Source organism: Acromyrmex echinatior, chromosome 11 (assembly GCF_024713525.1).
Source record: "Acromyrmex echinatior isolate Ae372 chromosome 11, ASM2471352v2, whole genome shotgun sequence".
In the NCBI taxonomy this organism is placed as follows: Eukaryota; Metazoa; Arthropoda; class Insecta; order Hymenoptera; family Formicidae; genus Acromyrmex; species Acromyrmex echinatior.
In genome coordinates, this window is record NC_141862.1 from 6,798,347 (window position 1) to 6,825,381 (window position 27,035).

The 27,035-nt window shown below is 34.2% G+C and overlaps 3 protein-coding genes across 3 annotated transcripts; 1 reads left to right on the forward strand and 2 right to left on the reverse strand.

Moving 5' to 3' along the window:
* Nucleotides 1-109: 109 nt before the first annotated feature.
* On the reverse strand, nucleotides 110-3,786 carry LOC105145883 (uncharacterized). Its single transcript, XM_011055781.2, has 3 exons — nucleotides 3,652-3,786; nucleotides 377-471; nucleotides 110-269 (listed from the first exon to the last, which is right to left on the reverse strand). The coding sequence occupies exons 1-3, from the start codon at nucleotides 3,712-3,714 to the stop codon at nucleotides 173-175; spliced, it is 255 nt and encodes an 84-aa protein (XP_011054083.1). The 5' UTR covers nucleotides 3,715-3,786; the 3' UTR covers nucleotides 110-172.
* On the reverse strand, nucleotides 1,679-3,792 carry LOC147908104 (putative dolichyl pyrophosphate Man9GlcNAc2 alpha-1,3-glucosyltransferase). The gene is made up of 2 exons (XM_011055780.2): nucleotides 3,652-3,792; nucleotides 1,679-3,566 (listed from the first exon to the last, which is right to left on the reverse strand). The coding sequence occupies exon 2, from the start codon at nucleotides 3,477-3,479 to the stop codon at nucleotides 1,878-1,880; it is 1,602 nt and encodes a 533-aa protein (XP_011054082.2). The 5' UTR covers nucleotides 3,480-3,566; nucleotides 3,652-3,792; the 3' UTR covers nucleotides 1,679-1,877.
* An 870-nt stretch (nucleotides 3,793-4,662) lies between these two features.
* slgA (proline dehydrogenase slgA) lies at nucleotides 4,663-24,497 on the forward strand. Its single transcript, XM_011055779.2, has 11 exons — nucleotides 4,663-5,868; nucleotides 18,078-18,286; nucleotides 18,671-18,852; nucleotides 20,221-20,285; nucleotides 20,365-20,546; nucleotides 20,632-20,806; nucleotides 20,889-20,999; nucleotides 21,096-21,227; nucleotides 21,294-21,493; nucleotides 21,734-21,822; nucleotides 21,913-24,497. The coding sequence occupies exons 1-11, from the start codon at nucleotides 5,452-5,454 to the stop codon at nucleotides 22,116-22,118; spliced, it is 1,968 nt and encodes a 655-aa protein (XP_011054081.1). The 5' UTR covers nucleotides 4,663-5,451; the 3' UTR covers nucleotides 22,119-24,497.
* The last annotated feature ends 2,538 nt before the right edge of the window (nucleotides 24,498-27,035 follow it).

The window sequence follows — 27,035 nt, forward strand, 5'->3', positions numbered from 1 at the left end:
TAATAGATTTCTGTTAGAAGTATGTATTTATTTAACGAATGATCTAAGAAAGATCATGTAAAAACTCTTTTGAATCTTTTATGTTGTGTAAATTAAAAGTCAGTAATACTAGCTTTTCATCAATTCGTTATTAATTTGCTATCCATAAAAGAGATTTAACAAGATTCGACAATCAACTTTTCGTTTTTTCCCACTGTTCTGGTGTTAATGTTGTTAGCGAAATAGCATGAATTGTCTTCAGTTCTTCTTCTAGAACTCCATACACAAGCCTAGGTTACAAAATTTTAATTATTGAAACTTTGTATCATGAATTTTATTAAGAAATTAAAATGAGAAAACATTAAAACTGATGTATAATCTCAGAATAATATGTTACCTGTGACGTATCAGCAACGGCTTTCCTTGAAATAAATCAGAAACGACAAATACTGAAAATTTCGCACCACAACCATCGGATTGATCCACTACTTCCTGTAACATACAATGTACTGCAAATAATATCTTTCTAAAGTCACCAACGGATATATATTTAACGAACGCATATCGTTTTTTTTCCTAGCATAAATATTTGATAAACTAAATGTCAACAGTCAGAACACACATATACATACATCCGAATGTAAACATCCTTGATAGCGGTACAACATTATACCTAAACTTATTAATAAATGCCGTTTAAATTAAATGACATAATTCGAATGTTTCATTTAATTATTAAGTTAAGACTAGGAACTATAGAGAATATTAAGATTTATTATAATGATGTTATAAAAACGCATATATACGTCGCACAGACATTAAATTAAGTTAAAAATGAAATCTTAAGGCAACGTTCAAGGCTAATATATGTATATATATACATATATTATCGTGCAAAATCTTTTTCGTTTTTACATACGAAAAATATAATCAAGCATCTTGTACATTTAACCCAAATAATCGTCATATTTGTATCACATTATTATATTTATATTATTGAAGAGGACTCCAAAGTGTGTGAGTTGAAACGTTCAAAATAAAGAAGACATTATTTATCGACAAAATATTCATAATTTTTATTACTTTTTAAGATTTTGCGCCTGATCACTAGCGTTTGACTCTCATTAGCCTTGATTTATGTTAGTTATGTTTATGTATTTAATATTAATAGAAGCATAACTATAATTGTGATTGTCTAGAATAAACAATTAAAGTTAAATATCTAGCATTGAATATTATTCGCACACTAAGAAGAGTATAAGTACGAAGACACGTGTATGCATATCAATCATTCATGATTTAGCATATTCATTTATTATCTGTAGATACAAAAACTAACAGTCACAAATAAAGTAAGATTAAAATTTTAAATTTGTTTTTACACATGTTGATAACTGCTAATAAAAAATTTTAAGATTTTGAAACTTTATTCTACGTGCTGATAATATGCATACAACTTTAGACAGAAGTCCGTTTTTTTTAGTTGAATTTCTTGTATTATAATTTATTTTTCTTTTTTTTCTCTAATATGAAGTAAAAAAAGAAAAATGAATTGTGCAAGACATTCAGCTAAAAAGAATTGACGTATAACAGATGTAAAATAATCTGTTATATGTATGTACATTATTATGCCATTAACTTAATCGTAATCAATATATCAAATTTATAATGAATTAAATTATTCATACAGAATTAACAATTTTTCTTTGTTAGATCTTTTCTCAAAACACAATTTTTGTAATAACGATACGAAATAAGTGTGAAAAAAATGTAGCGAAAGAATCAACGTCGCGGAAAAAGGATGGCAATGACGATCGATTTTAAATGTTTAGAATTATTTATTTATTATTTACAAATGTAACAATTTGTACATTCTCTGTTTTCAGTAGCTGCCTCATTTAATGTGACTTGATTTTACTTGCAGCGTTCTCTTTCCTGAATACAAATAGTTGGGTGTAATTAAAATATACAAAGAAAATTAGAAAATGTCCACACGAATATATCGATACTAAAAGTGGAAATAAATCCGGATACCTTTCAGGAGGTTTTACAAATTGATTGATGATAGAAAGAAGTAACACACCTGAAATAGATCCATAGAATGCGAGCAAAAGCCAAGACTTTTTATAATTTAACAAATCTGAGAGAACTTTACTTTTCTTATATTGTTTTATTCTATTTTTCAATTTTGATTTATCTTTATTTAACAAGCTGTTTGTTCCATCATTGTAAAATAGATCGGGCCATATCAAAAAAACAGAGTAAAAATAAAAAATTATTGTGCCAATATAAGCAAGGTATAGATTATCCTTTATAAATAATGGTAGCATACTAAAATGCGAGATGATCAAGAACCAAAAGCAAGGGAGAGGATCATTGTGAAAATGCAGTAAAACCGGAACAGCAACCAAGAGAATGGATTTTTCATGAACTTGAAATGAGAAAAGGAAGAATGCCAGAGCAGAGTTTATTAGAGACAGTATAAATGCATTCCTCATAGGTGATAAATATAAACTAATGCAACTCGGTAGAACTGCGCACGTTGTCGTTATTAAACAGATCTTGGCTAATTGTTCGTTCGTGAAAATCTGTCGCAATTTATAGACAATATTGATTGCGCACCAAATATTAGCAACTTTGTCTTCAAACACGCCTCTGGAAAAAGGGAATAATCTGGATATCGTGCTGAAAAATAAATCTTTACTCTTTAGAAATGGCATCCAGATAACATAGAACGTCATCAGCACTGCGAAGGATACGTATACCAGCATGCGAATACAGTGAGACCAGGATCTCGTCTTGCTAGGTGTGTGACGTCCGAGTATATAGAAAAAAAATGGTAAAGCATGATACAGTTCCATTTGCTTGTAGTTCAATGCTAGGACAAATAGAATTGAGCCAATAACGAATGAATCTTGCAGCACAACAGCTACAGCAGTGACAAAGAAACCTAGTGACACACAATTGTACTGAAAATGACCATGATCTATTAGTATCAATCCTGGATAGATCAATGCTGTCAAAACAGCAATGTCTCTCCTTGTAAATTTGAATATGTTAGACTCGCTAAATTGTTGACGATTGTCCCAGGAATGTGAATTAATTATAAAATATATAATAGCCGGCAAATAAATAAAAATATCTGTAATTAAGACGGTCAGTCTCATGAAGTGCTTGTGCGCAGCGTTCTCGAATCCTCTGGATTCTCGCAGCTTCACGAAGGAAGGATCTATCCTGTTTGCAACGTGGCCTAACAGGAGACTGTGATATGCCGTTAAAGGTGGATAATCTAAACCCCAGTATTGCAGATCATTGTCTGTGGTATTAATATACCACTCGTCAAGAGGCAGATTCAATGTGATCTCCTGCCAGTGTCGTTGGGCCTCGTAATCTCCGTACATAGGGGGTTTGCCTTCTCCACTGTGAGAATGATAAGTAATGCAGCATCTCAAGAGAATGGCAAAGGAGATGATGAAAGCAAGCTGCAACTTTCCCTGCATTCTCCGTCATACGAGTATCCTCGTTTGTCACTCCAAATAGCTATCTTCGAATCGAAACTAATCGGCAAGAATTTCAAGAGGATGTTCCTAGCAAAATGTCACGTCATGCACTTTTATTTCGTAAATAGAAAAAAAAATGGAAAAACGAAAAGACAGAAGTCGATCTACATACCACATATGCAGCTTTCAATCCCTCGGTCACTCTGTCTTTAATGTGTTCTTCGTTATATGACATATCCGACTGCAATTCTCTAACAGAAAACCTCTTGTTAAATAATATCCGGTTACTATCGAATGCAGATATCTGTCGGTAAGTCTTATCAGTCTATTTGATTTATTCCACAAGAGCCACGTCTACAAAAATCACCTACAATAATGATTCCGATATCGATACATGGAACGATTTATTTTAGTATCGATTGTCGATATCTTGAGCTTCATATGAGTTATCTATGTACGCTTTCTTCAACTTCTGTTTGATAAAGAGAATTTTGCTGATAACCTCTGCAGATTATTCGGTTCGTGTTCTAGCTATTTCAATGCAAAAAAATTATTACTAATGAAATATTCATGATTTAACATTATACGAATATACTTTAAAAATTTCTATATTTATATTTATATTCTATATTTATATTCAATATATATATTATACTTTAATTGAAATTGTATTTTTTTTACAATCATCACTCATATAAATAAGGAGGCACGGATAACAATAAGAAAAGTATAGTTTCAAATAAAAATTAAATATTACCGACTCCTAAATACACGCACATGTCAAGAAACGTCACGTGATATTCTTCTTATTTTATATTATATGAAACATTTTCAGTTTGAAAACAACACTTCTTTGAAATGTTTCTCTTGACGGAAATACCTCCGTAGACTTCTAGATATTAACAATATTTATTAATATTTATAATATTAATATTTGTTAATATTTAAAATTGAAAGCTGTAATAAATTATCCGACTAATTCGACGCCACTGTGCGCAGCGCGTCTCCGCGCACACATTTGTGTAAAAAAAAGAGAGACAGCCAATCGGAGTGGCGGTCGGGAGCGCACACCTCCGTCGACGAGCCAATCAGCGTCGCGGAAACGCGGCGGCGACGGCGGCGCGCTAGTCGGTCGACGAGGCGCGTCGACGAAATTCCGATCGACGCGGACGCGTTACATTTAAGCTGTCTGCGGATCCGGTGGCCACGGTATCGTACGTAGTCGGAACGTGGTGTCCCCGGCGAACGAAAATCAATATTCCTGTCGCGTCGTGAGACGGAGAGCAGAGCGGCCGGTCGCCATTTGCCGTGCTATTACTCGCGCTCTTCAAACAGTCCCGACTGTTCCCACCGTCGAGGAGCTCGCTCTCATCGGCTCTCACGTCGACGGTGTCACGACGACGGTACCGCTGCCGCCGTCATCCGGTCATCACCGGTCAGTCGCGCCGCGTCGCTTCGCTCTGCGATTCTCGTACTGGACACGCGCACGTCATCGAGCATCATCGAGTGTATCGCGAGAAGGAACGAAGCCTCAACGTCAACCAGTAACAGCGGCAGCAACGACAGGATCCTAATTTCCTGTACATCGAGGAAATTGACAATTTCGCCTGGGTACCCTCGTCCGGCTCTCTTATCGAGATTTCCGACTCGATCTCGAAAAGGTTCGATTTATTCCCAGCATTGTCATCGACGATCCGTTCCGGATCGTCCGTGCGATTTGTCACGACTCGTCCTTTTCGCCCTCTCTCTTTTCTGTATCCTCTCTTTCCCGTCTCGTAACGATCTCTTGGTTTGACCTGAGGGAGAAACCAAGCCAGCCTCGGTAAGAAAGTGATATCCTGTTTCGGTGACGCGGAAGCCGCCAGCCGCGTCGCCGACGGTCTCTCTCGCTCGCCAATAATTCACTCTTTTCTTCTTCCCTCTCATCGTCCCTTTCTCGTTCACCTTTCTTCGTTGCCGCACGCCGAAAACGATGGCGTTTCTGAGGAGCGTACCGCGGCGATGTTGCGCCGGTAAAAAGCTGGTCAAATGCGGAGCTTCGCCGTTGGCTGTGATCGGCCTCCTGGAGAACGCCGCGGTGACGACGGCGGCGGCGACGGTAGCTACAACGGCAGCGGTTACTAGGACACCACCGTCATTGCGGTTGGTCGCACAGGTGCGTGGCTATGTCACCTCCTCCTCTTCCTCCTCCTCCGCCGCCGCCGCCAATGACGTCAAGAAGGAACGACAGCAGCAACAATCGGCGGTGCCTCGGCAGATCGACCCGCTCGATTTGCAGTTTAACGACCCAATCGCCGCTTTTAAAAGTAAGACGACTATGGAGTTGATGCGCGCCTATTTTGTCTATCAGATGTGCAGCATCGAATACGTCGTGGAGAACAATATGAAGGTGAGAAGAAACCACTTGTTTCGCTTGTGTAGATCAGCTTGTTTAGATTTAAGGATCATCATTTATACTGGCCATAAACTGTTAACTTAATTATGCTATAAGCTATAAGAAATTGACTGTTCACAGTTGAATGTGAGGAGAATAATCGACTTTATTCTCCTCGCATTCGACCGTGATTGATCAATTTCTTATAGCTTGCATTCTTACAGCATAAGTTAACAGTTTACAGTCAGTATAAATGATCCTTTAGGCTTATTGTCTCCTTTAGCCCTCCTCTCTCTCTCTTTTCTCTCTTATCTACACACAGAAAAATATATGTTTCAAGTAATTATTACTTGCGTACAGTACGTACTTTTCTGTTTCAAAAGTATCGCCTATGTATTTTGAAATATTTTATTATTGAAATATTTATATACCCGCAAATCTATAAGTTCCCACAAGCATCAAATTTATTTAAAATATATTCTGAATACAAGTTTAATATTTTAATCAAGATTATTAATTGAAAACAAATTTGATTTGCTTATTATATAAAGTCGCTTCTTCCATCCATTTTATAATATTCTTCAAAAGAAAATTAATTTTTGTTTTAAGTGTAAAATGAGTTTTTTTTTAATTTGTAATAAATATTAAATATATTTTTAATAAATAATGTAAGATTATTATCAAGAAAATTCTCTGTTAAGATAACAATTACTTAAAGGAAGAAAGTAAATTAAGTAATCACTTTTTTTAACACTAGAATGATATTGTATTTTTTTGTGTGTGTAATAGGTGTAGTAAGTCTTTCGCTTTTGCTCTAAAACTATAATTTTATTTTATTCTAGCAAAAAGATTTTTTTCTAGCAAAATACTCTTAAACTTTAAGTGATATATCAAAAATAATGTCAAAACAAATCTTTATTAACTAAAAAGAAAAATAAGAAATTACCATATTGACACTCTTGACAATTCAGTGGGATACCGTCGTCGATATTTTAATGTTGAAATGTATCACAATGCGACTGAAGTTGTTTTCCTTTATTCAATGAAAAGAAATGATAATCTTCACAGAAAGAAACAATGAAACGCTAATTCAAAGATAGTTGTCTGACAATGTAACTTTTTAGTTGTACTATCTTTTTTCTTTTTCTGTTCTTTCTTAAATATTTGAGGGCCAGAGCTTTTTAACAAAGTAATTTGTTAAAGTTGATTTTTAAAAACTTTCAAGGTCGCTGAATTTGATTCTAGTCTCAGAATTCTAAAATTCAAATTAAAAATAATCTAATTACTGTGATTATCTTGATTTTAAGTTTTTTGTAATCTCTAGGTTTGAATGTAGCATGGAAATATCGAATTTGAAAGGATAGTGGTAGCCTCTATAAACAAGAACGAGAGTGTTATCAGGGTTTATAATTAGATTTTAAAAGTCAATTTGGAAATCAGTACTGTTTATGTAGCATGATGAGTTTCAAATAAAGTGGAACTAGAAATTTGATCTAATCTACTTCGCAATTAAAAATTCTCTAAAACCCAATTTTATGATAATCAGATAATATCAGATAATTTTTTTGAAATTCTGTCCACTATTCAATTCACCATTAAAAATTTTTAATTTTTAACTTTAATTCGAAAACATTATCAAATATCCCACAAGCTACGTTTTATAAAAATTGAGCGATCATTATAAAATAAAAAAGGATTCACAAAGAATTAATAGAATATTTATATCGTATTTTTTATTAAGTACAAACATTTTATTTGTTTTATTTCACTTATAAAGTAAAAGTCGTTTATACATATAATCGTGATATAATCGTCTTATATAATCGTCATTCATACAATGTCATTCATAAAACGATAAGCCACGTGGAATTTCCAGATGACAATCGATTTAAGAATAGCCAGAATCTTTTTTGTGATAAATCTAACTAAACGTGATAAGCTTCAATAATTTAGCAGCAATATTTCTTCGGTGATTAACACATTGACGTCTGTCAGGTGCACCTCTTTATACATGTCCAAAGAAGTGCAAATTCTATTTATTAAAATATTTAATCAGCGATCCTATTAATTTTCCTCCCAAGGAAGTCTGTAATACATGTCGTACACAGCTTGAAGAAAAATCATGTGAAATAACGATAGTTTCATCTTATAATCAATTATCATGTCATTCACTAATATGACAGAACGCGCTAATTACTCAAGCTTTTAACAATGAACGGCGTCACATATCCCGTGCATATGTGACGTTATTGTGATGTAATCGTCGTGAGGTAAACAGCCGGTCGCGACGGTATAAGTTGGCACTAACCTTGGTTAACGTTAGTGTTGATAAAAATCATGTTATAAAGACGTTTTAAACTGTTACGTTTAAAACATATTTAATCGATGTTAACACGTTTTCAACATGTTCTTTTTTTATAATTTTTAAAAGCATGCGTGTAAGCGTTAAAAACACAATGTTTTCTTCTTAAACAGAATATTATCCTTTGCCACATAATTAACTTTAATCCCGGTTCTTAATTTACTCTTCATCTTTTTCTAATTTTTATAACTAGAAAAAGAAGAAGAGTTAGTTAAATCAAGATTAAGATCCATATATTCGTTCGGTTTTTGTTAGCAGTGCAAAAACGGAGAATCATATCATTGATTAAAATTCATTCTTTGTATGAAAAAAAAAAACTTGTTTCATTTTACCTTCAAAAACCGAACGAATATATGGATCCACCCAATACATCGGTAGTTATGGGCAATTAGTGAGTAATAAAGATGGAACGATACCTGTGTCGATTGTATTATCAAATGGAAAATACCTATTACGAATTGTCTCTGGAAGGACGCCGCTCTAGCGTGGTCCACGATCTGAAAAGCAGGTCAGAGGTTGACGCTCTGAGATCGATCATGATATCGAATCAGGAACTCTGATATATCGGAACGGGCGCAACAATTCCCGCGGGAATCACTCGCAACGTCGTCTGCGTTTCGCTTTTGTGCGATAGATCGTTTCGAGTTTTCCAGAAGAAGGCGTTTAAATATCTATTACCGTCTTCCTATGATCGCGTTCCTCAATTCTGCCTGGTCAGCCGATCGATAAATCAAGATCATTCAATCGCGATAACCGTGATCTTGATTTAACATGACTAACAAATAATGCCGCGGGGAATCCTTGAAGAGATAAGAAAAAATGTTTATTTTTTTTATTTTACTTATAATCTGCCATTCGCAGCTAAAGCCTTCGGTGCAACTTACGTAACATTCACGTGATTTTCTATTAAGCCGCCCCATTGTGGTACGACGTGACGTTATTGATTCACTATTGCCGAACACATCGGATCGACCTAGGAATTTTGCTGCAAACCATCGCCGTTGTCGGTGCCGAGCAATTACATAACAGCCGCGTCTAAGGATAGACGTGTAGTACGCTCTGGCACGCGGAATTCAATCGTGATTTCCTTAATTCGTTCAAAGAATCACCGTCTTCGTTGATGTGTGCATTATTATGATAATACAGTAATTTCTACGCAAATATGCGCTGATAATTAACGATTTTACTAAATTTGAACTATTGTCTAAATTGCGATTGGTGCAATTATAATTGTTAACAAAACACTCATTGGTATTCTCGTAGACTTACTAATTGAGTAAAATTGCTTGTTCATCGTTGAAATGGAAAACATCTTTTGTCTCTTATTCGCAAAATTATGTGTCGCATGAAAAATATTAACTTATTTTATTTATTATGAAGTAAAAATCGACACTATTTTCAATGCACATCCCGTGAATGACAAATATTGTCTTGACGTTTATCTTAATTAGAGTTTGCAAATTATACATAATTATGCACAATATCTTGTGTATTGATCTGTTTTGCTAACGTTTGACGTAACGATTGTCACAGAGAATTTCAAAAAGAGCTTTAAAAAGCTGTTTCTAATTCATATAAATGTTTTCGTAAGAACGTTTAAATAAAAAACGAAGAATATCATTTAGATATTCTCGTAACTAGTCTTGAGCACAATTGCGCATTCATTATACGTAATTGTAAAGAAAATTGCATAATTCAGTTTTTTATTGCGCTCGAAGTAGTTAAGAATGTATTATATATATAAGAATGTATAATATATATATATATATATATTGCACATATTTCCAAATGAAAAAGTCATTAAAAATACAGATTATTCTAGATCGAATTTAAAAATAGTACAGAAAATTTTTAGCGACAATTCACTATTTGAAAAAATTAATAAGAAGTCAATAAAAAATAGTATTTTTTAAATTTATTATTGTTCTTTTATAAATGTATGGGAACGTATTATAAAATAATGATAAAAATCTCAATTTTTAATACAAATGTTTTAAATATTTGAAATGATTTATGTAAAATTACATTGCGACACAAAGAATTGGTTGTTCTGTAAATAAACACAATATTTATGTCTTCTAAATCTTTGTAACTAATGTCTGAAATTGAAACTTTACATAAATAATTTTGAATTATTCTTATAGTACAGTACTTACCTATACAAAAAAAAAATTTTTTTTTGTCATTGTTTTTTCAATTTTAATTTATAAGAATGAAAATAAACAATAAAGTGAGCAATAAAAAAAATTAAAAAAAAATAGATTGTAACAAATAATTTATATATATTTACATTTATGAACATAGTTTATTTATAGCATAAATATTAACACATTTGTAAAAATAATCTTTAAGGTGCAAGAATATGACGATCATTATCATACTTTTTTCCAAATCTTCTTTTTTAAGGACAAATGATCGGCATCGTATTATAGATTTTTCACCTTTGCGTCTTTGCAGAAAACATTTTAGTGTCGCGAACGCTATGAAATATAAGTGCCCATCTAACTATCGAACTTTACGTAATGTAAAAATTCGTTACGTCTGCTGACCGCACGCAATCGCTCACAGTAAATTATCCTACCGGATGTAAATGTTGCGCTGTTGTTTGGTTAGCATCTTGGTCATTTGATGCATAATTCAGCGGCGCGACGCTAATTGCAAAACATTGCATTTTTACGATATTGGTCAATCAAGAAATATTTCTTCTCACTCGGAGACCCGCTGTCCGAAACGCGAATTATTTCTCTTTTCTTCTTCTTGCTATTCTTTCGTATCGATCGTGCTAGGTTCAATGTCGGTTCAATGTCGGCTGCGAGTTGTAATAATTCTAGTCGCAGACAAACATATATCGGGTTTAGCCCGATGTTTCCTTGATGGATTACAAGGAAGCCATAAATGCGACGTAAAGGAAAAAAATGGTACAGGAAAAAATTGGATCACGACAATTACGCCAAGCTGTGTCAATTAATATGGCTTTGATTTTATCGATAGTCTTATCACGATAATCTTCCAATTTGTCATGCGAATATTACGAAAAGCGATCTGCCTTATATTATGTCGAATATGATAAAAAGTTATTATTAATAACTTTGAGTACCTTAACTACACGATGATTTTCCGATTTTTCTTTACTATACATAATGGACTGTTTGTGTCTCAAGTAAATTTTCTCATCACTTAAAAAAAAAATTTTATATTTATTTTGACATCTAGAAAGTATTTATAAGATTTTTTATTTTTTTTCAAATGTATATAAATATTGTAAGTAATTACTTTGTACTCTTTTTTTGATAACCCAATTGTGTACATAAGAGTTAAAAATGGAAAAGAAGAAAGATCTTCAAAAAAGCACAAAAGTCTTCTCTTCAAGCCGCAGATTGTTTCTTGCAGCTTCTATTCTTTCACCGAAAATTTTTTCGACTTTACTCGAATCTAAGGTCAGGACGATAAGTCATAACAGTGGTTGTAGGAAGGGATTGTCTTTTCGAAGTATTTCGTTAATTCCGGAGTAATGAAAAATCTCCCCGGAGTAGCGAACAGAGGAACTGCACTAGTGTGTAGATTACGAGCGAAACCTATATGAGAACATTGTTGTGCAAAGTCGCGTATCGTTCGCCGACACCGGTGCAACCCTGAGAACGTGACCTGACCTCAGGGGGGACGTTGGCTCTCTCTCGTTCTCGAACTAGACTCCGTTCAGACGGTGTGCCAGACTAGACGGCACACCTCCCATGCACTTTTCATTAATATTGCACACACATATTGATCAGGTGCATCAGCAGCATAAATCGAAATCATCAGAATATATTAGGTGTTGGAATTAATTCGTAGCGTTTTACAAGTGATGGGAAGTACTTTCATTAATGTATTTTTTAATGCTCATGTGAAATAAATAACATTCTTTCATTAAAAAACGCTACGAATTAATTCCAACACCTAATAATTCGAAAAAATTATTTTACAAGTGAATAGTTAGTATTTAGAAGATATAAGTTGAAGATGATTTAATTGGATGAATCTACTGTGTGATGTAGAATGTGATCAATCTCTTTAAATAATGTTTAATACCTTTTAATACATATTAGATACATGTTTTGTTTAATCCTCCGTTGGCAATGTTGGACTTTAAAGGCACATTCGATTTTCCGATTGTAAATTCTAGTACATAAATTTAAATTTGTAAAAAGTAAAATATATCATCCAATTTCTATGATGATAGTAACAACTTGGTATTAAAGTTTTCACAAGTATGTAAGAATTTTTTCAGATTTTTTTTACAGGGACAATATAAAAATCTGCATTGATCTGCAGAAGATCAAGATTGAGGATAAAGAGTGAAATTTTACACTTCCAATGGAGGATTAATACATTGTTTTCGAGCCTCGTTTGCGCCCAGTTTCTCAATTAATATTACGGTCGAATCGAAAAATATTTCTTTCTCCTCTCGTGTTTTTACCTTGTTATTTTCTTGCACATGCAGTTGTTTTCTAACGGAAAGAAGTGCTACGTGCGTGTGAGATCAATATCAGGTCTTCGTGCGCCGCTGAAGGTCTGTTCATTTTAGCTGAACTTTACAGTCCATCTTTTCCCTTCTTTTTTAACAAGAGAGAAAAGAAAGAGAAATGAACTGTCAAAAGTTTAACTAAAAAGAAACAGGTCTCGAGAAATGCAGCGAACTTAGTACACGCTGAAGGTGAAATTTGTAGGATTTTCTTAGAGTCGATTAGAAGAGAAATAAGAGAAGTACGAGAGTAGTATATTTGGGCAAGCAGTTTGATAGCATCAAATTGGCATCAATTTCGCTGGAGACCATATAATCTATATCTCTGATTACGTGCTTCTTGCGTCTCCCGGGAATTATTACGCTTTCGCGCTGCTCTCGTTATGTAACACTTTGCGATGCATCGTTCGGCGTCGCCGCGTCTGTCGCTCCCGTTTTTCGCACATTGATTGGACTCTCGGTCTCCTTGAACTCTTTGAAAAACACTCTTTGCATCCGTTTTTTTATTCATCTTCCTCCAACTTGCAACTATTGTCTAACAGTATTAAATCTATCGTCTAACGGTATTAATGTGCGTCTTGTCTCTCGCATGACTCAAAAATTGGAGCAGTTTCGATTCCTCAAGATGGATCGTATTTGATACAAAACGATCTTTTTCAATTTTTGACGTGAAATTTATTTCACGATTTTTGCGAATCTACTGACCTAACTCTATTCCACCAATTTTTTCAACTGTTTCACTGCCTCTTTTATTGTGTTTTTTAAACTCAGCTGGACGACAATTGAGCAAATAGGCAAGAATATCGCCTACGAACCGGTATTCTTTTCCTTCGATCTTCTTTAGTCGCTACGTCTGTTCTAAAAATTTCTTCATACATTCTTAACACATTCTTAACACCCGGCTTTCGATATGTACAGTCCCGATACGTACATGTAAGTCTTTAAGATTATTATAGAAACGCCTCAAGACTGGTCATATGTCGATTAGGATTCTGTCGATTAACAGGATTCGTCCCACACACGTGCGTAGGAAACGTGCTGAGCGATCAGACAAGGACACATAAAAGTAATTCCAAGGTTGTCCAGTTCGTCTGGCGCCTCCTTGTGCGATCAAGGTCGAATGGACGGATGGACTGGCTTTCAACGAGTCCAGAGAGTTCATCAACACAAGAATTTTTTTCTATTAAATTCTTCATCTAAATTCCAACTTCCATATCTCTCGATGTACTAATGTTCCTTTCTTTTTGTTTTGTAATTCTAAAGCTACGTTTATGTCCCGAATTTCCGCAGAATTAAACAATTGTTCATTTAAACAATTAAAAAATTGTAAAAAATTAGACTCAGTCTCGAATTGCCAAACAAATCATCCCTAGTTCTTTTGTACTTTTGGTCTGATAACCAGATGACTTTTTTGGAATGTTAAGTTTTTGTTTCTTAATAAGCTGTAACGTGTTTTTTATCTTTTTTGTTGTAAAATTCTCATATTTTTTTACATTATAATGGCAGAAGAACTTTCGAGTGTTACTATCCACTGAGTATAATTTTAATGCATCTGTCCGATTTTTATCTTATTTTAGCAGAAAAATGAAGAGAGTTTTTACTTACGATGAAAATGAACTACTTGAATTTAAATTAATTTCAAACTTAAATTTAAAAATACTTAAATTTTTAAAATTTAATGAACTTTAAGAAAAGAAATCGGCAGTTTATACATTATTATTAGCAATATAATTCGCAATTAATATTTCTGTTAAAAATTAGAGAATCATTGTGCATCAGTAGAGGCTTGTATTAAATAGTTAGCAAAAGTTTAAAAATAGACGGCTTTCAATGTCCATCGATATTTCCGAAATAAATCTATTATCGGCGTTATTTTAAATATATACGTCATCTCTGTCGCAGATTTTTCCCCTTCACAGACTTATAATAATAAAACTATCATTCTACGGGATGTCCCATCCTGTCAATATGAAGCGAAAAAAATGAGTTCTTGAAGATCGTGACAGCGATATGAGAGTACTATTAAAAATATCAAAGGATATATTTGATTTTCAAAGTAGTTCGAGACTAAGAATTTTTCTAGATCGATCGTCGGATCGAATCGCAACTCGCATATCGCCGTGCTCTCCAGTTGCATCATGAAAGACAATAAGTTAAATAAAAGATAATAAGTATAAAAGATAATAAGTTCGACGAACCGTATTGTAGTTATCATTGTCAAACCGTAATGATATACTTATTATACATACCATATATAATAATATAGGCAATAACACTAAATTTCTTACAGTGAAATATTATTCCAAGAAAGTGAAAATACAATCACCCTTGAAAAAAAAATGAAAATATTTCTTGAAAAAGAGTGACAATTTTCACTTCGAAGAAGTGAAATCTCACTCCAAAAAAAAAAAAAAAAGAAATTTCACTCTTAAAAAATGAAGAGAGTAAGATTTCACTGCAAGAAATTTAGAATGAATTTAATTCGGTGAATGTTTCTCGTTTGAATGATACCTAAGCCAAATGAGTGGTCTCGAATGACTGACTGGTCATAGTTGTATAACATTATTTTTGAACAATGTGCCGAGGATGCGAGCTAGTTTTGGCACGCAGCAGTGGCGCGTTCCGATTAATCTTGCGCAGCTACGTAACGAGACAAAGGTCGATAGATACTGGTAGACTTTGGGGTTCCGTTCTGTAAAACGTATTTTATTTTTATTGTCCACCGAATGTTAAAAATAAATTGGTACATCGTACGAGATATATCAAATGAGAGATTGCTCTGCGATGTGCCGATTCGCAATGTTCTGTACAACTGTATAACAATTCTATTCGCTTTCCTTAGTGGGTGGAATACAAGAACGTAACGTAATCATTCATTATTTATATAGTGCAGAGAATTTACAACAGGCATGGGAAAGCCGAGCTTATCGAGCGATTTGTATAGATACACATTCTGTTAGGCTTATCAATATGTACATACGTATATACTTAACGTTGACAAACGTTTCGATGAGCTGGGAGAGAGTTTGATAAACATAACAATGACTTAAGTGGCAACATTAAGTACATACGTATACTGTCACCCCTGTAATATGTAACTATCCATCTGTTTGCTTAGCACTTGAGAATCCGCATTTCCAGTTTGCTTTGAATTTATCACTTCGATTACGGATAATCTTATTAATTATGATTATAGTCGCGAATACTTTGTGTCTAACGCGAATGATTAAAACTTTTTGAACTGTCGATTCTTGTTCTATAATTTACCATAATTAAATGACAATGTGAACTTTATATCGTGCGCTTCAATAATTACTGATACGCTCTATGTATAACGTATATGAAAAGTTTCCCAGCACAATGAAGAGAGAAGTCTTATGAATGAGACGTTAAAATTAGAATCGACTTCCAGGCACACCGTCGTTAGTTTTTACTGACTCTCGCTGCATCCCAATTTTACTTCTACGATTTCTCAAATTTCATTTGACGAAACCCGACCAGGTCGGTAAGGGAAACTATTGCAATTGACCAGTTCTCCTGTCATCACAAAATTGTTTCTATTTTAACAGTCTGAATCATACTTCCTCTCACTCTCTTTTTCTTTCCCTTTGATGTTTACGTTACGCATTTTGTTGCTCTGCTATCTCATCAAATTTATATCGATTTCTATCGCGAACATCAAGTTTATTTTTATCTGGAAATTTCTTTGTTGTTGGATTGATTGCTTCCTTTCTTAGAAAGCGACAGATTTTTTTTGGGGGGAGGGGGTTGTAATTTTGTAGGAATAATTAGTTGCATTTTTCACGTTTATTCTTCAATGTAAAAAAAAAGTAATATGTGCATACGCAAAATAAAATATCGTTGTGGTAGAAAGGCAAACAAGACCAATGAACAATTCGATACATCGATGAAACAGCGCTTTAATGTTTTTATGCTCACCATATTCACTAAAATGTATTTGTTTGACATTCTTCGTGATACGATCCGTGATATGATCACAAACTCGCAATGTTATGAATCACGGGGTGTAAATTATGACGGATTATTGTTAGCGTCGGATGTCGTGTTATTAGCAAGCAATTAACGTTACAGCTTTAGTTGTCATAAATACATATTCACATGACATGTTTGTATTCGTCTATTATGTGCTGCAATACATTTCCATTCTTAAATCTTTTACGAACAAAATTTTCTACAAACAATACTTAAACCTCACCTTAACAAATTTTGATTCCGTTATCCGTTTAGAGATCCTTATTTAGGATTACCATATATATCTTAAAGTTTTTTAAATTAGAACTCACAGGCCAAAAACTTTGGACTTTTTGCTTGCAATCCTGAATACATACAAAATATACATATACGTATACGTTAATCAAATTGGTTCAAATAAAGACTAATTATTTTAATAATTATTAGTCAGTAAATAATTATTTTATATCTAATAGTATTAATTTAATGTAAGAAATTGACCAAATTTCATTGGTTATTATTTAATTCTACCTTTTTCATTTTTACGATACCTCTCAATCTGGAATAATCAATTCTCATCATATTGGGTCATCTAAAAAGTATCCGCGGTTTTTTGACCATCAACACCATCTAGTGACAAAAAACCGCGGATACTTTTTAGATGACCCAATATATATAATCGTCGAATAAATAAAAATTTAAATTAAATTGTCTCTGTACTTTATTGAATAAAGTCAATAAAGCTTAATCAGAAGATATTTTTCCATAACATATTTCAATATATCCAAAATATTACAGTGCGTTTCACATAATAACGTGCATGTGTATCACGTGTCTTTATATGTGCATCAAAATTTATGAATGTCCTCTATCACAATTTGTATCTTTTCTTTTGAACACTAAATGTGCTTTATCCATCTCCATGCAAGCGAAAAAAGAGAAATTTATTATGCTTTTATAAAATTACGAAAACACAGCATTTTATTTCTAAATCATTTAAAATATATATTGAAAAATCTTATATATTATCTTCCTTTCATATTTTATACAATTTTACCTTTTAAACTTAATGTCTTCTTAATTTTACTGTGATTTTTAACGACAAAAAGGATCAACGGTGTATTTCCAGAATGGGCATTTCGTTTTTCAGGAGATCAATATTTGAATCAAAAGTAGTCATTATGTAATATAATCTACATTTTTATTGTGCGAGGGAATATTGCCTACAGTAACGTTTTCGTCTCTTTTCGCTCGGTTACGTAATGCTTGTTCCAAAGCTGAACCTCAAAATAAATAGCTGTGATATTATTTTTCTTCGTTATTGCGCGTTATATTGCTAAGTTTGTCAACAAAATGTTAAGTATGTCTCATTGTTTAAATTTTGTACAGGTCATGAAAATGGTGAAGTCAATATTGGGTGAAAAGTTGTTCACAAAGCTCATGAAAGCCACGTTTTACGGTCACTTTGTCGCTGGCGAAGATGAGGTGCAGATTACACCTGTCTTAGATAGGCTGCGGCAATTTGGCGTCAAACCAATCCTTGATTATTCCGTCGAGGAAGACATCTCGCAGGAGGAGGCCGAAAGGCGTGAAGTCCAGTAAGTATAATACTCTTTAAATAAGTTTTACATATTTCTGTGATCGTAACAATTATGTTGTCGCAACTATCGTATCATTGATCTTTTTTATTTTCCATATGGCCTTACAAGAGTAGTTACTTCGTGGGTCGAATCCCTTTATTAAAGATGAAATTTAAACCTGTGTACCGCTTTACCGTGCAGAGATAATATTGGCTACAGTTTTCTATTTATATTTGCTTATCTTCGATTCCTGCGTGAATGGATTTTAATTTTCATCAGTATGTAAATGGAAAAAGTTTAAGAAAGAAACGAGACATCTAAATAGAAAAAAAAATCGAATACAGACGCAATGATAATAAATGCCCAAACAGTCGCTAACCATTCGGTATTCTTCCATTTCAGAGCCTCGGTGTCGGAAGCAGGCGATGAGAAGAGGGAGGGCCCGCTAAAGAAGTATCACGTGGAGAAGTCGTTCGCCGATCGACGATACAAAGTGTCGTCGGCCAGGACATATTTTTACCTGAATGAAGCTTCGTGCGAGCGAAACATGGATATATTTATCAGGTGTCTGGAGGCTGTGGCGAGTGAGTCACGGACTTTACTTTGGGCTTTCCTTAGCATTTTAAAATCCATCCTAATCCCCGAATTGATATGTTTGGCAGCGCGATATTAAGCTATACAAGATCTATCACAAACCAGTCTGAAACTGATTTTTCGCTTGAGTCTCTTGAACAAATTAAATAGTGAAAATATTTTTTTATTATTTAATTCTAAGTGTGTAAATTGGGAATTCATTTGTTTGTTCTATCATCTTGATTTATTCCGCAATTTACTAAAACTAGGAACGATGATTAAATTCATGAAGCAGATCGATCTTTTTCGCAATGTTCTTAAAAGGCTTCTTTTAAAGTGCCTCTTGATATTTTTCGGATATTCGAATGATGCAGTCAACTAGTCATGTATCTTTGTTATCCATGAAAATTGATGCTCCGATTTATTATCCGTTAAGATTACTGCATTACTATTGTCGTACAGCTTGATTTTCATGAACATGATTATTGATCCTAATTACATGGAAATTAATATTCACCATATGAATATTAATTTTTCGTACATTTTATTACACACTTATTTGTGCACAATAAAATGTGCGAAAATATAAAATTAATTAATTGAATTGTGTAATTAAATTAAAATTAAATGTAAAATTATACTTAATCGAAGTAATAAAACTTACGTAACATAACAGAAGGACTGCTTTCTAAGGAGGGGGGAAGAAGTAATTGCGTAATTACGGGGGTGCGATTCCGACGTCACGAAGTCGCGTGCAAGATCGATCGCCATTTTCAGAGAATTTTCGGTTTCCGTTGACGCAAGAACACTCGCCTCTTCCTGGCACCGGTATTACATTTAGCAGTATCTACAAAACGCTATCAAATTACTATCAATACGAGAAAGAGAGAAAAATGGCACGTATTCTCGTCATGCGACGATAACGGCGATGAATTAAGTCTTCCACATCCGATTATAAATACATATATTAGTAAAGCACGTGCATCGTTTGTGTAAAATAAATTATATGACGTAACATATCGGAGACATTAATGGACAAAAAATTGTCACGAGTTGACTAATGTCTAACTAAGAAATAGAGAGAAAAATAAAAAAATCGGTATACTGTAGACTCTGAATGAAGAGTATTGTTTCATAAAATTTTACAGAGGATGAAATTCAAACTTTGAAGCTGAAATATCCCTCCCAGAATATTACCACCCATGCCCAAATTGATCCCAATCCTGGTAAGAAAGACATTGCTTCCCTTCTTTATCTTAAAATCTTCTCCATACATTTTTCTTTTATTCTTATGAAGAGTTTTTCTTTTTTATGAAAGAATAATTGATTTAATTGGTATTGTAGTATAATACGACGTAACAGGAAGTATATCTTTGCAGGTGCTTCTATGGGAATAGGCATCACAGCTGTCAAATTAACAGCGCTTGGTCGGCCACAGCTTCTGGTTAGTAATTTTATTTTTACTGCTGACTTTAGTTCATTTGTAAATCTATAACTGTAATAAAATAATTTATGCGCTTCAGCTGCAATTGTCTGAGGTAATTATGCGTGCACGACAGTATACATCGGATGTTATCGGCGGAGAAGGTGCCGTTCTGGCTCATCATGCAAAGCCTGATGATTTTAAGAAAAAGTTCGAGGAAGCACGCATCAAAGATACAGAGGTGCAAAAGTTTCTTCAAAAAATTCAATCGGATAAGGAAGGGTATGCGCGATCAAAATGAAGAATTTTAATGACATTTTAATACAGAATAGTATTGCAAACACAATAGATATTTTTGTCCATGCAGTGTGATTCACCTCTTCCCGTGGAGCGGTATTCTAGACGAAAATTATGAACTAAGCGAAACGTTCCAAGTACCTGATATTAAGACGGGCAAAATGGTTAGGCTAATGTCGCAACTCACGTCCAAGGAAGAAGAAATGTTTAGGAACATGATCAGGCGTTTAAACAATATCGTCACAGTAAGTATTAAGCAAAAGTTTTTCTATCAATTTTGAGATTCTTGACCGACGTCATAAATGAATAAATCATTCTTTTTTACAGGTAGCTGAAAATCTGGATGTTCGTATCATGATAGATGCGGAGCAAACGTACTTCCAACCGGCCATTTCTCGCCTGACATTAGAAATGATGCGCAAATACAATGCGAAAAAGGTAATGTCCTAATGTTTTCAGAGGATCGCGACGTTATCACTTAGCTACTTTTCAGTGAATGATATTCTTACCGCCAAATGTCGGTCTACTTCTTAGGCTGTGGTATTCAACACTTACCAGACGTATCTACAAGACGCGTATAATGAGGTGAAAACGGATCTCGAACAGGCAGAACGCCAAAACTTTTATTTCGGTGCTAAACTTGTACGCGGCGCGTACATTGAACAGGTTTGTGAACACTTTTCGAATAAACTTCATTGAATTACGCGGAAATATCGAAGAGTTCTTATTCAGGAAAGGGCAAGAGCAGCAGCTATGGGTTATCCAGACCCCACTAATCCAACGTTTGAGGCAACGACCGAGTCCTACCATAAGACGCTCATGGAGTGCTTGAGGCGAATGAAACAGTATAAGGATAAGGGAGAAGATCCCAAGAAAATAGGTATTATGGTCGCCTCGCATAACGAAGACACTGTGCGTTTCGCGATCGAGAAGTGAGTATCGATTACGATTTATATTTTATCTATATTCTCTACGAAAGAATGAATATATGTATATTTATATGTGTGTATATGTGTGTGTGTGTGTGTGTGTGTGTGTATATATGGGTCATCTAAAAAGTATCCGCGGTTTTTTGTAGATGTGTGTTGATGGTCATCTAGTGACAAAGTACTGCGGATACTTTTTAGATGATCCAATATATATATATGAAATAATCTTTTTACGTTTTTTAGGATGAAAGAAATCGGAATTTCGCCAGAGGATAAAGTCATATGTTTTGGTCAATTATTAGGAATGTGCGATTACATAACATTTCCATTAGGTATGGAATAATTCTTTAAGCTGAAATATTTTTCTATAATATAAGATGAGATATGTATGCATATGGATCAATATCGAACAAAATTTCTAGGTCAATCCGGTTACTCTGCATACAAGTACATCCCATACGGACCGGTTAAAGAGGTATTGCCATACTTGTCGCGACGCGCACAAGAGAACAGGGGTATACTGAAGAAGATCAAAAAGGAGAAACGCTTGCTACTAAATGAAATCACGAGACGTATAGTGCGCGGCAAGTTCTTTTACAAACCCAAGGGCAATTATACTCCAGTTTGAGCAGTCGATCCGTTTAGTTGCACACAAACAAAATTTTAAGTATCAAATTTAAGTAGTGGTTGTAAATTATCGAGGACTCTCCTGAAAGAGCTTGAGGCGAGCTCTTTTGATTGAAGTAACTTGACGGGCCTGTTACTGTGGTATTCGGAAGAAAGAGAGAGAAGAAGAGAGCGAGGGGGGGAGGGGGGCGTCGTGTACGCATCCACGTGCATGAGTGTGAATGCAAGACTTGAGAATATACGCAGTGTTATCTGTTACGTAAAAATCGCCTTAGTGTTGTATTGTCGAATGTACTGATGCTCAAAATTGCTTGTGAGTAAAGCTATAGTATGCATTCGTTACTCGTTTTTTCATCGTTATTAAACAGGATGCCAGTGATAGTGCTATAATTTTCACTAACGAGAAAATGTTTTCAAAAAGATTGAGCAAAGAGAATCCAAAACTAATCAACTCTTTCCAAAAAATAGTTTTAGTATATAAAATAACGATGATTTCTTTAACGATAGTTTGTATATTTTCTGTGCACAGTATTAAGAAATCAACCTTATCAGTGGCTTTTTCGCAACAATGATGACGATTGGAAGAAACCTTATCTTGGTTTTTTAGCATATTTGTGTTTCCCAAGTTTTACAATTTTTTTGAGAATCTCATCGAATATTTTTCATGTGTATATAATACACGCGCGTAATCAATTATTTATGATTCGTGTTTTTCTAAATGTATTATTGTCCATAATATTGATAAAAAGGGAGAGATATAAAAAAAAAATGCATTGCACATAAATCCGAATGTAATTGTATAATATAATTTGCTATCATCTTGACGATTAATGCTCACGGTGAACATGGTAGAACATGTTTAGAACATTCGCGATATATGTAGTTACTAAGAAAAAACATAGTAATTGTATCGCGTGCGCTTCCATTAAGCGTATAACATTGCCGATGAGCATTTTATTATAGTCTATCTAGCGGAACAATAGTGAAATGGCTCCGAAAAAGAGAAAAGATAAGTATCATGCAAAAATGGCTTTCTTCTTCTTTATTTGTGTTTAAAAATAACACGCGTGTTATATATACGAAAAAATAGTTTTCTTAGAAGTGTGACGAGATAACAGGGTGAAAGTATAATAAGATTCAGAGGTATCTTAACTAGAGACGTGCGGATTTTTTAATGTTGGGTAGTATGAAATGGAAGAGAGAAAGAAAGGGAAACAGAGTCGTTCTTCGTAGTGCACGCGTATTAAATCGCGATATAAAAGTGATTTTGGGCTGACATGACGATAATGAAAGCCGGAGAGATCTGCGAGAAACATGATATTTCTTTTGTGATACGTTAATAGTTGTAGTTAAGCCCACATATATGTACACGAGATATTAGTCCCACTTTGCTTCAGCCTAAAATTGCTTCTCGCGTTACACAGAATAATCGGTAAGAAAAGCGTTCGACGCTGTTGAAAGAACACCGCAAATATAATACTGTTTTAAAAAAAGGAAATCTATGCACTCCGTCATTATTGTTTCTTTCTAAGGAAGAAAATAAAGGAGGACAGATTTTTTATTTAGAAACAATAAATTCATGCCGTGATTTGAATAAAAGTTTTAAATATTAACAATCCTTTTCTCATCCGTCATGAGAGAAATTACACTTCGAAAAAAGGAATTATTGAAGATTAAATGATGATCTGATTCACGAAAGAAAGAATTGCGTCCAGTTTCATAATTCAGCGTTACTCGTCGTTGTCAAGGAGTTATTCGCGATTTCGAATATTACGATCTGCAATCAACGATCAGCAAGTTACGATATAATTTAGTCTGTAAGATTGTACAAGAGTTTCCGAAGAAGTTTCGTAGCGTATTCTGATATTCTTAGGCCAGTATTTCCTTTATACTCACGACGACTCAATAATGTATTCCTCCAGTCGATATTATCAGTTCAATACTAGTACTATCCCTTTTTTTTCTTTTTTTTTTCGAACTCACAGATCGTCATCACAGATTATACTCATTTTGTTTTTCTGGGCGATCTGTTTGGGAATGCAGTCGTTTATGATCTCCTATCTTTTTCCTATATACATTATACGAGAGCGTTACGTTTATATAGTATGTGTGTATGTAGCCTACATTTATACACGGCTGTAATAATTCAAACAAGATACGTTTGCGCAGAGTATTTACTCGCTTCATAGAGACGCACTGCGTGCGCAACATTGATCGATTCGCAAGAGAAAAGAAAGGGAAAGGACGGAAGAGTTATAGAGCGAGTTTAAAAATTTTGCTGTGAATTATATGTTAAATGCAAATGCTTGGAAAAAAAAGAAAAGGAAAGAGAGAAATATGATCGATGAAGAAATAAATAAAGGGGCATTGTTACAAGTTACACGGGCTAATAGCTAAAATGTTTCCATGTGTCTATGTGATATACTGGATGTCCATTGCGTGCGTGTGTGTGTGTTTGTGTGTGTGTGTGACGCGTGCATTTTTAAACGTTATACATTGATAAATTCAGTTAAAATCCAAGGCTTCAAAGTTCGACTACTCGTGCCCTGTCACGCGAGAACACGAGCTTCTACTCGCATTCTCGTTAAGACGTAAGACAATAACTTAGATAGACAATGTGTGTATATGTATGTATGTATGTATGTATGTATGTATATATATATATATATATATATATATATATATACATACATACACACACATACATACGTATATAGTATAATAGATGTGTGATTTCTGTCACTTGCATTTATATCTTATTGGAAATTGGAAGAGAGTGAAGTGCAAGACCGATGATGCATCCCGGAGGCGTTTATCGGATATCGATGAAGAATCGTCACGATACTTTCAAATACTCTAATTTGAGTACTCGGCGTTTTACTGCCAAAGCGTTCGAGATATGAGATTGATCCATTGCTGTCCTTTTTAGTCAAATATTTCAATATTTTTGCGTTCTAAGACTTGGAGGTGATTTCGCCGATCTTTTTCCTTTTTTCATTTTATTCTTTGACGATCGTTCTCTCTTTTTTTTTGAATGACGTGCAATCTTTTCTTTTTATTTAATCAACGCTTATGAGCTAGTTTATAGAGCAAACTAATGAACTCTTTGAAATTTATGTATCATAAGTTAACGTTCGTTCGAGGAAGATCGGCGAAATCTGAGTCTCAGTAGCGATTAGCTTTTAGTGTATTTAGTTTACGAAGTACAAAAATGAATGGAGAACCAACGATCTCTACGATGAAAGTAATTTCAAGAATATATTAAATATAATTGAAAAGAGGGAATATAAAAAGAAGTGCGTGCGATTTAGTAGGAATAGTCGAGCGTATTTGCTTTTCCTTGGGAACGTTCGTAGGCAGGCGGGTGTTCTCGGGAATGGCGATTTTACGCGTCGCACACAAAAGTGAATTAAAGCGTCGATCGATATAAAATAAGATAATATTTATTATTTCATGAAATACAGATAATATATGCCTTTCCCCAATGCCACACTGACGATATACATTCCTTGCTCCGCGCCTCGCTAGGACACTGAACGTTCGAACGTTCGCTTCCCTTTTTTCTCCCTCCCTCGAACCTTTTTTCTCGCCCTGTGGGCAATCGGCTACGATTTCCAGCGAACCGGTAGTGAGCAAGTTTATTGCTGAGTAAAAAGTACGGATTTATCTGCGCGAACGTTTTTGCGTCCTAGCAGTTTTTCTCTCCTTTCACACCTCCATGGAACCTCGCGTTCTTCCTTCTCTTTTTATCCAATCGCCGTCCTGCGATCCTTACTGTCGGTCAAGCGTAATACGATTAACTCGAACATCGGAAAACATGTATGTGGCGCATAAAAAATTTTACCGTAAAATGGTAGTAATGGTAATAAGTTTGTATCGACGGAAACAGCGGTCCCGGAATGTCCCGAAAGTATACACAATGATCAAATAGTATTGCACTCCTGATTCATATAAAATTATGAAACTAAATGTAATTACATTTTCGGTTTAAAATTACATTATATAAATCTAATCGGATGATAAAATGTGATGTGAATCATGAAAAAAGTTGGATGTGAAGCTCGTGAAGAATTACTTTTTTCACGTTAAGGGATTTTGAATTATTTTAATTTCACAGTAAAAAAAAAATTACTCCGCGATACAAGTCGTTATACTGAAAAAAAAAAGATTTAATAATAGCTATCAAATGTTGAGTGAAATAATTCCACTCAAATATTTGATTAATGTAATAAAAAATAATTTTATTTTTTTAGATATTTAATTTAAGTATTACCAAATGTCTGTTAATACTAAATATCTAGAAAAATAAAATTATTTTTATTTATATTAATCTAACATTAGATTAAAATTATTTAGTAGCTATTTTTCAGTTTTTTTTTTTCAGTTCTTTTACAAACAAAATGTTACGTCCGTGGAAAGAAAATGAAAAATTTCAGACTCCATTTCCGCCGAATGATGTATGTCAGTGATATGTTATCCCCATCGTAATATCATTCTAATTTAACATTCGACTCGCCTACACTTGTAACATTAAACGAGATAACACTTATTAATTTCCCTTAAACTTTACGCGATTACAGTTTCGCAGTTTGCTTAGTTTCTAAGATTCGTAACAAAAATGTCAACTGATGGTTTGCGAACCGGGAGATGATTACGATTGCGTCTAATACAATCAGGGAAGATGTCCTAAATGTCTAAGTATTTTGGCGATCGTATTATTCCGCGATTCGCCTCATGAATGGCCACACCCTCGTCATTTTTTATCTACGGAAAATTAACGGAGGTCGCCCATGTAAGTCTAATCGAGGAAAGATCTCTTTATCGTCACACGCGACTCTCATTTCAACGAATTATAATCATAAAAAATTTTACTCAAATTATCATGATATTTAAGTCATTAAAGGCGTTTGCAGACTCA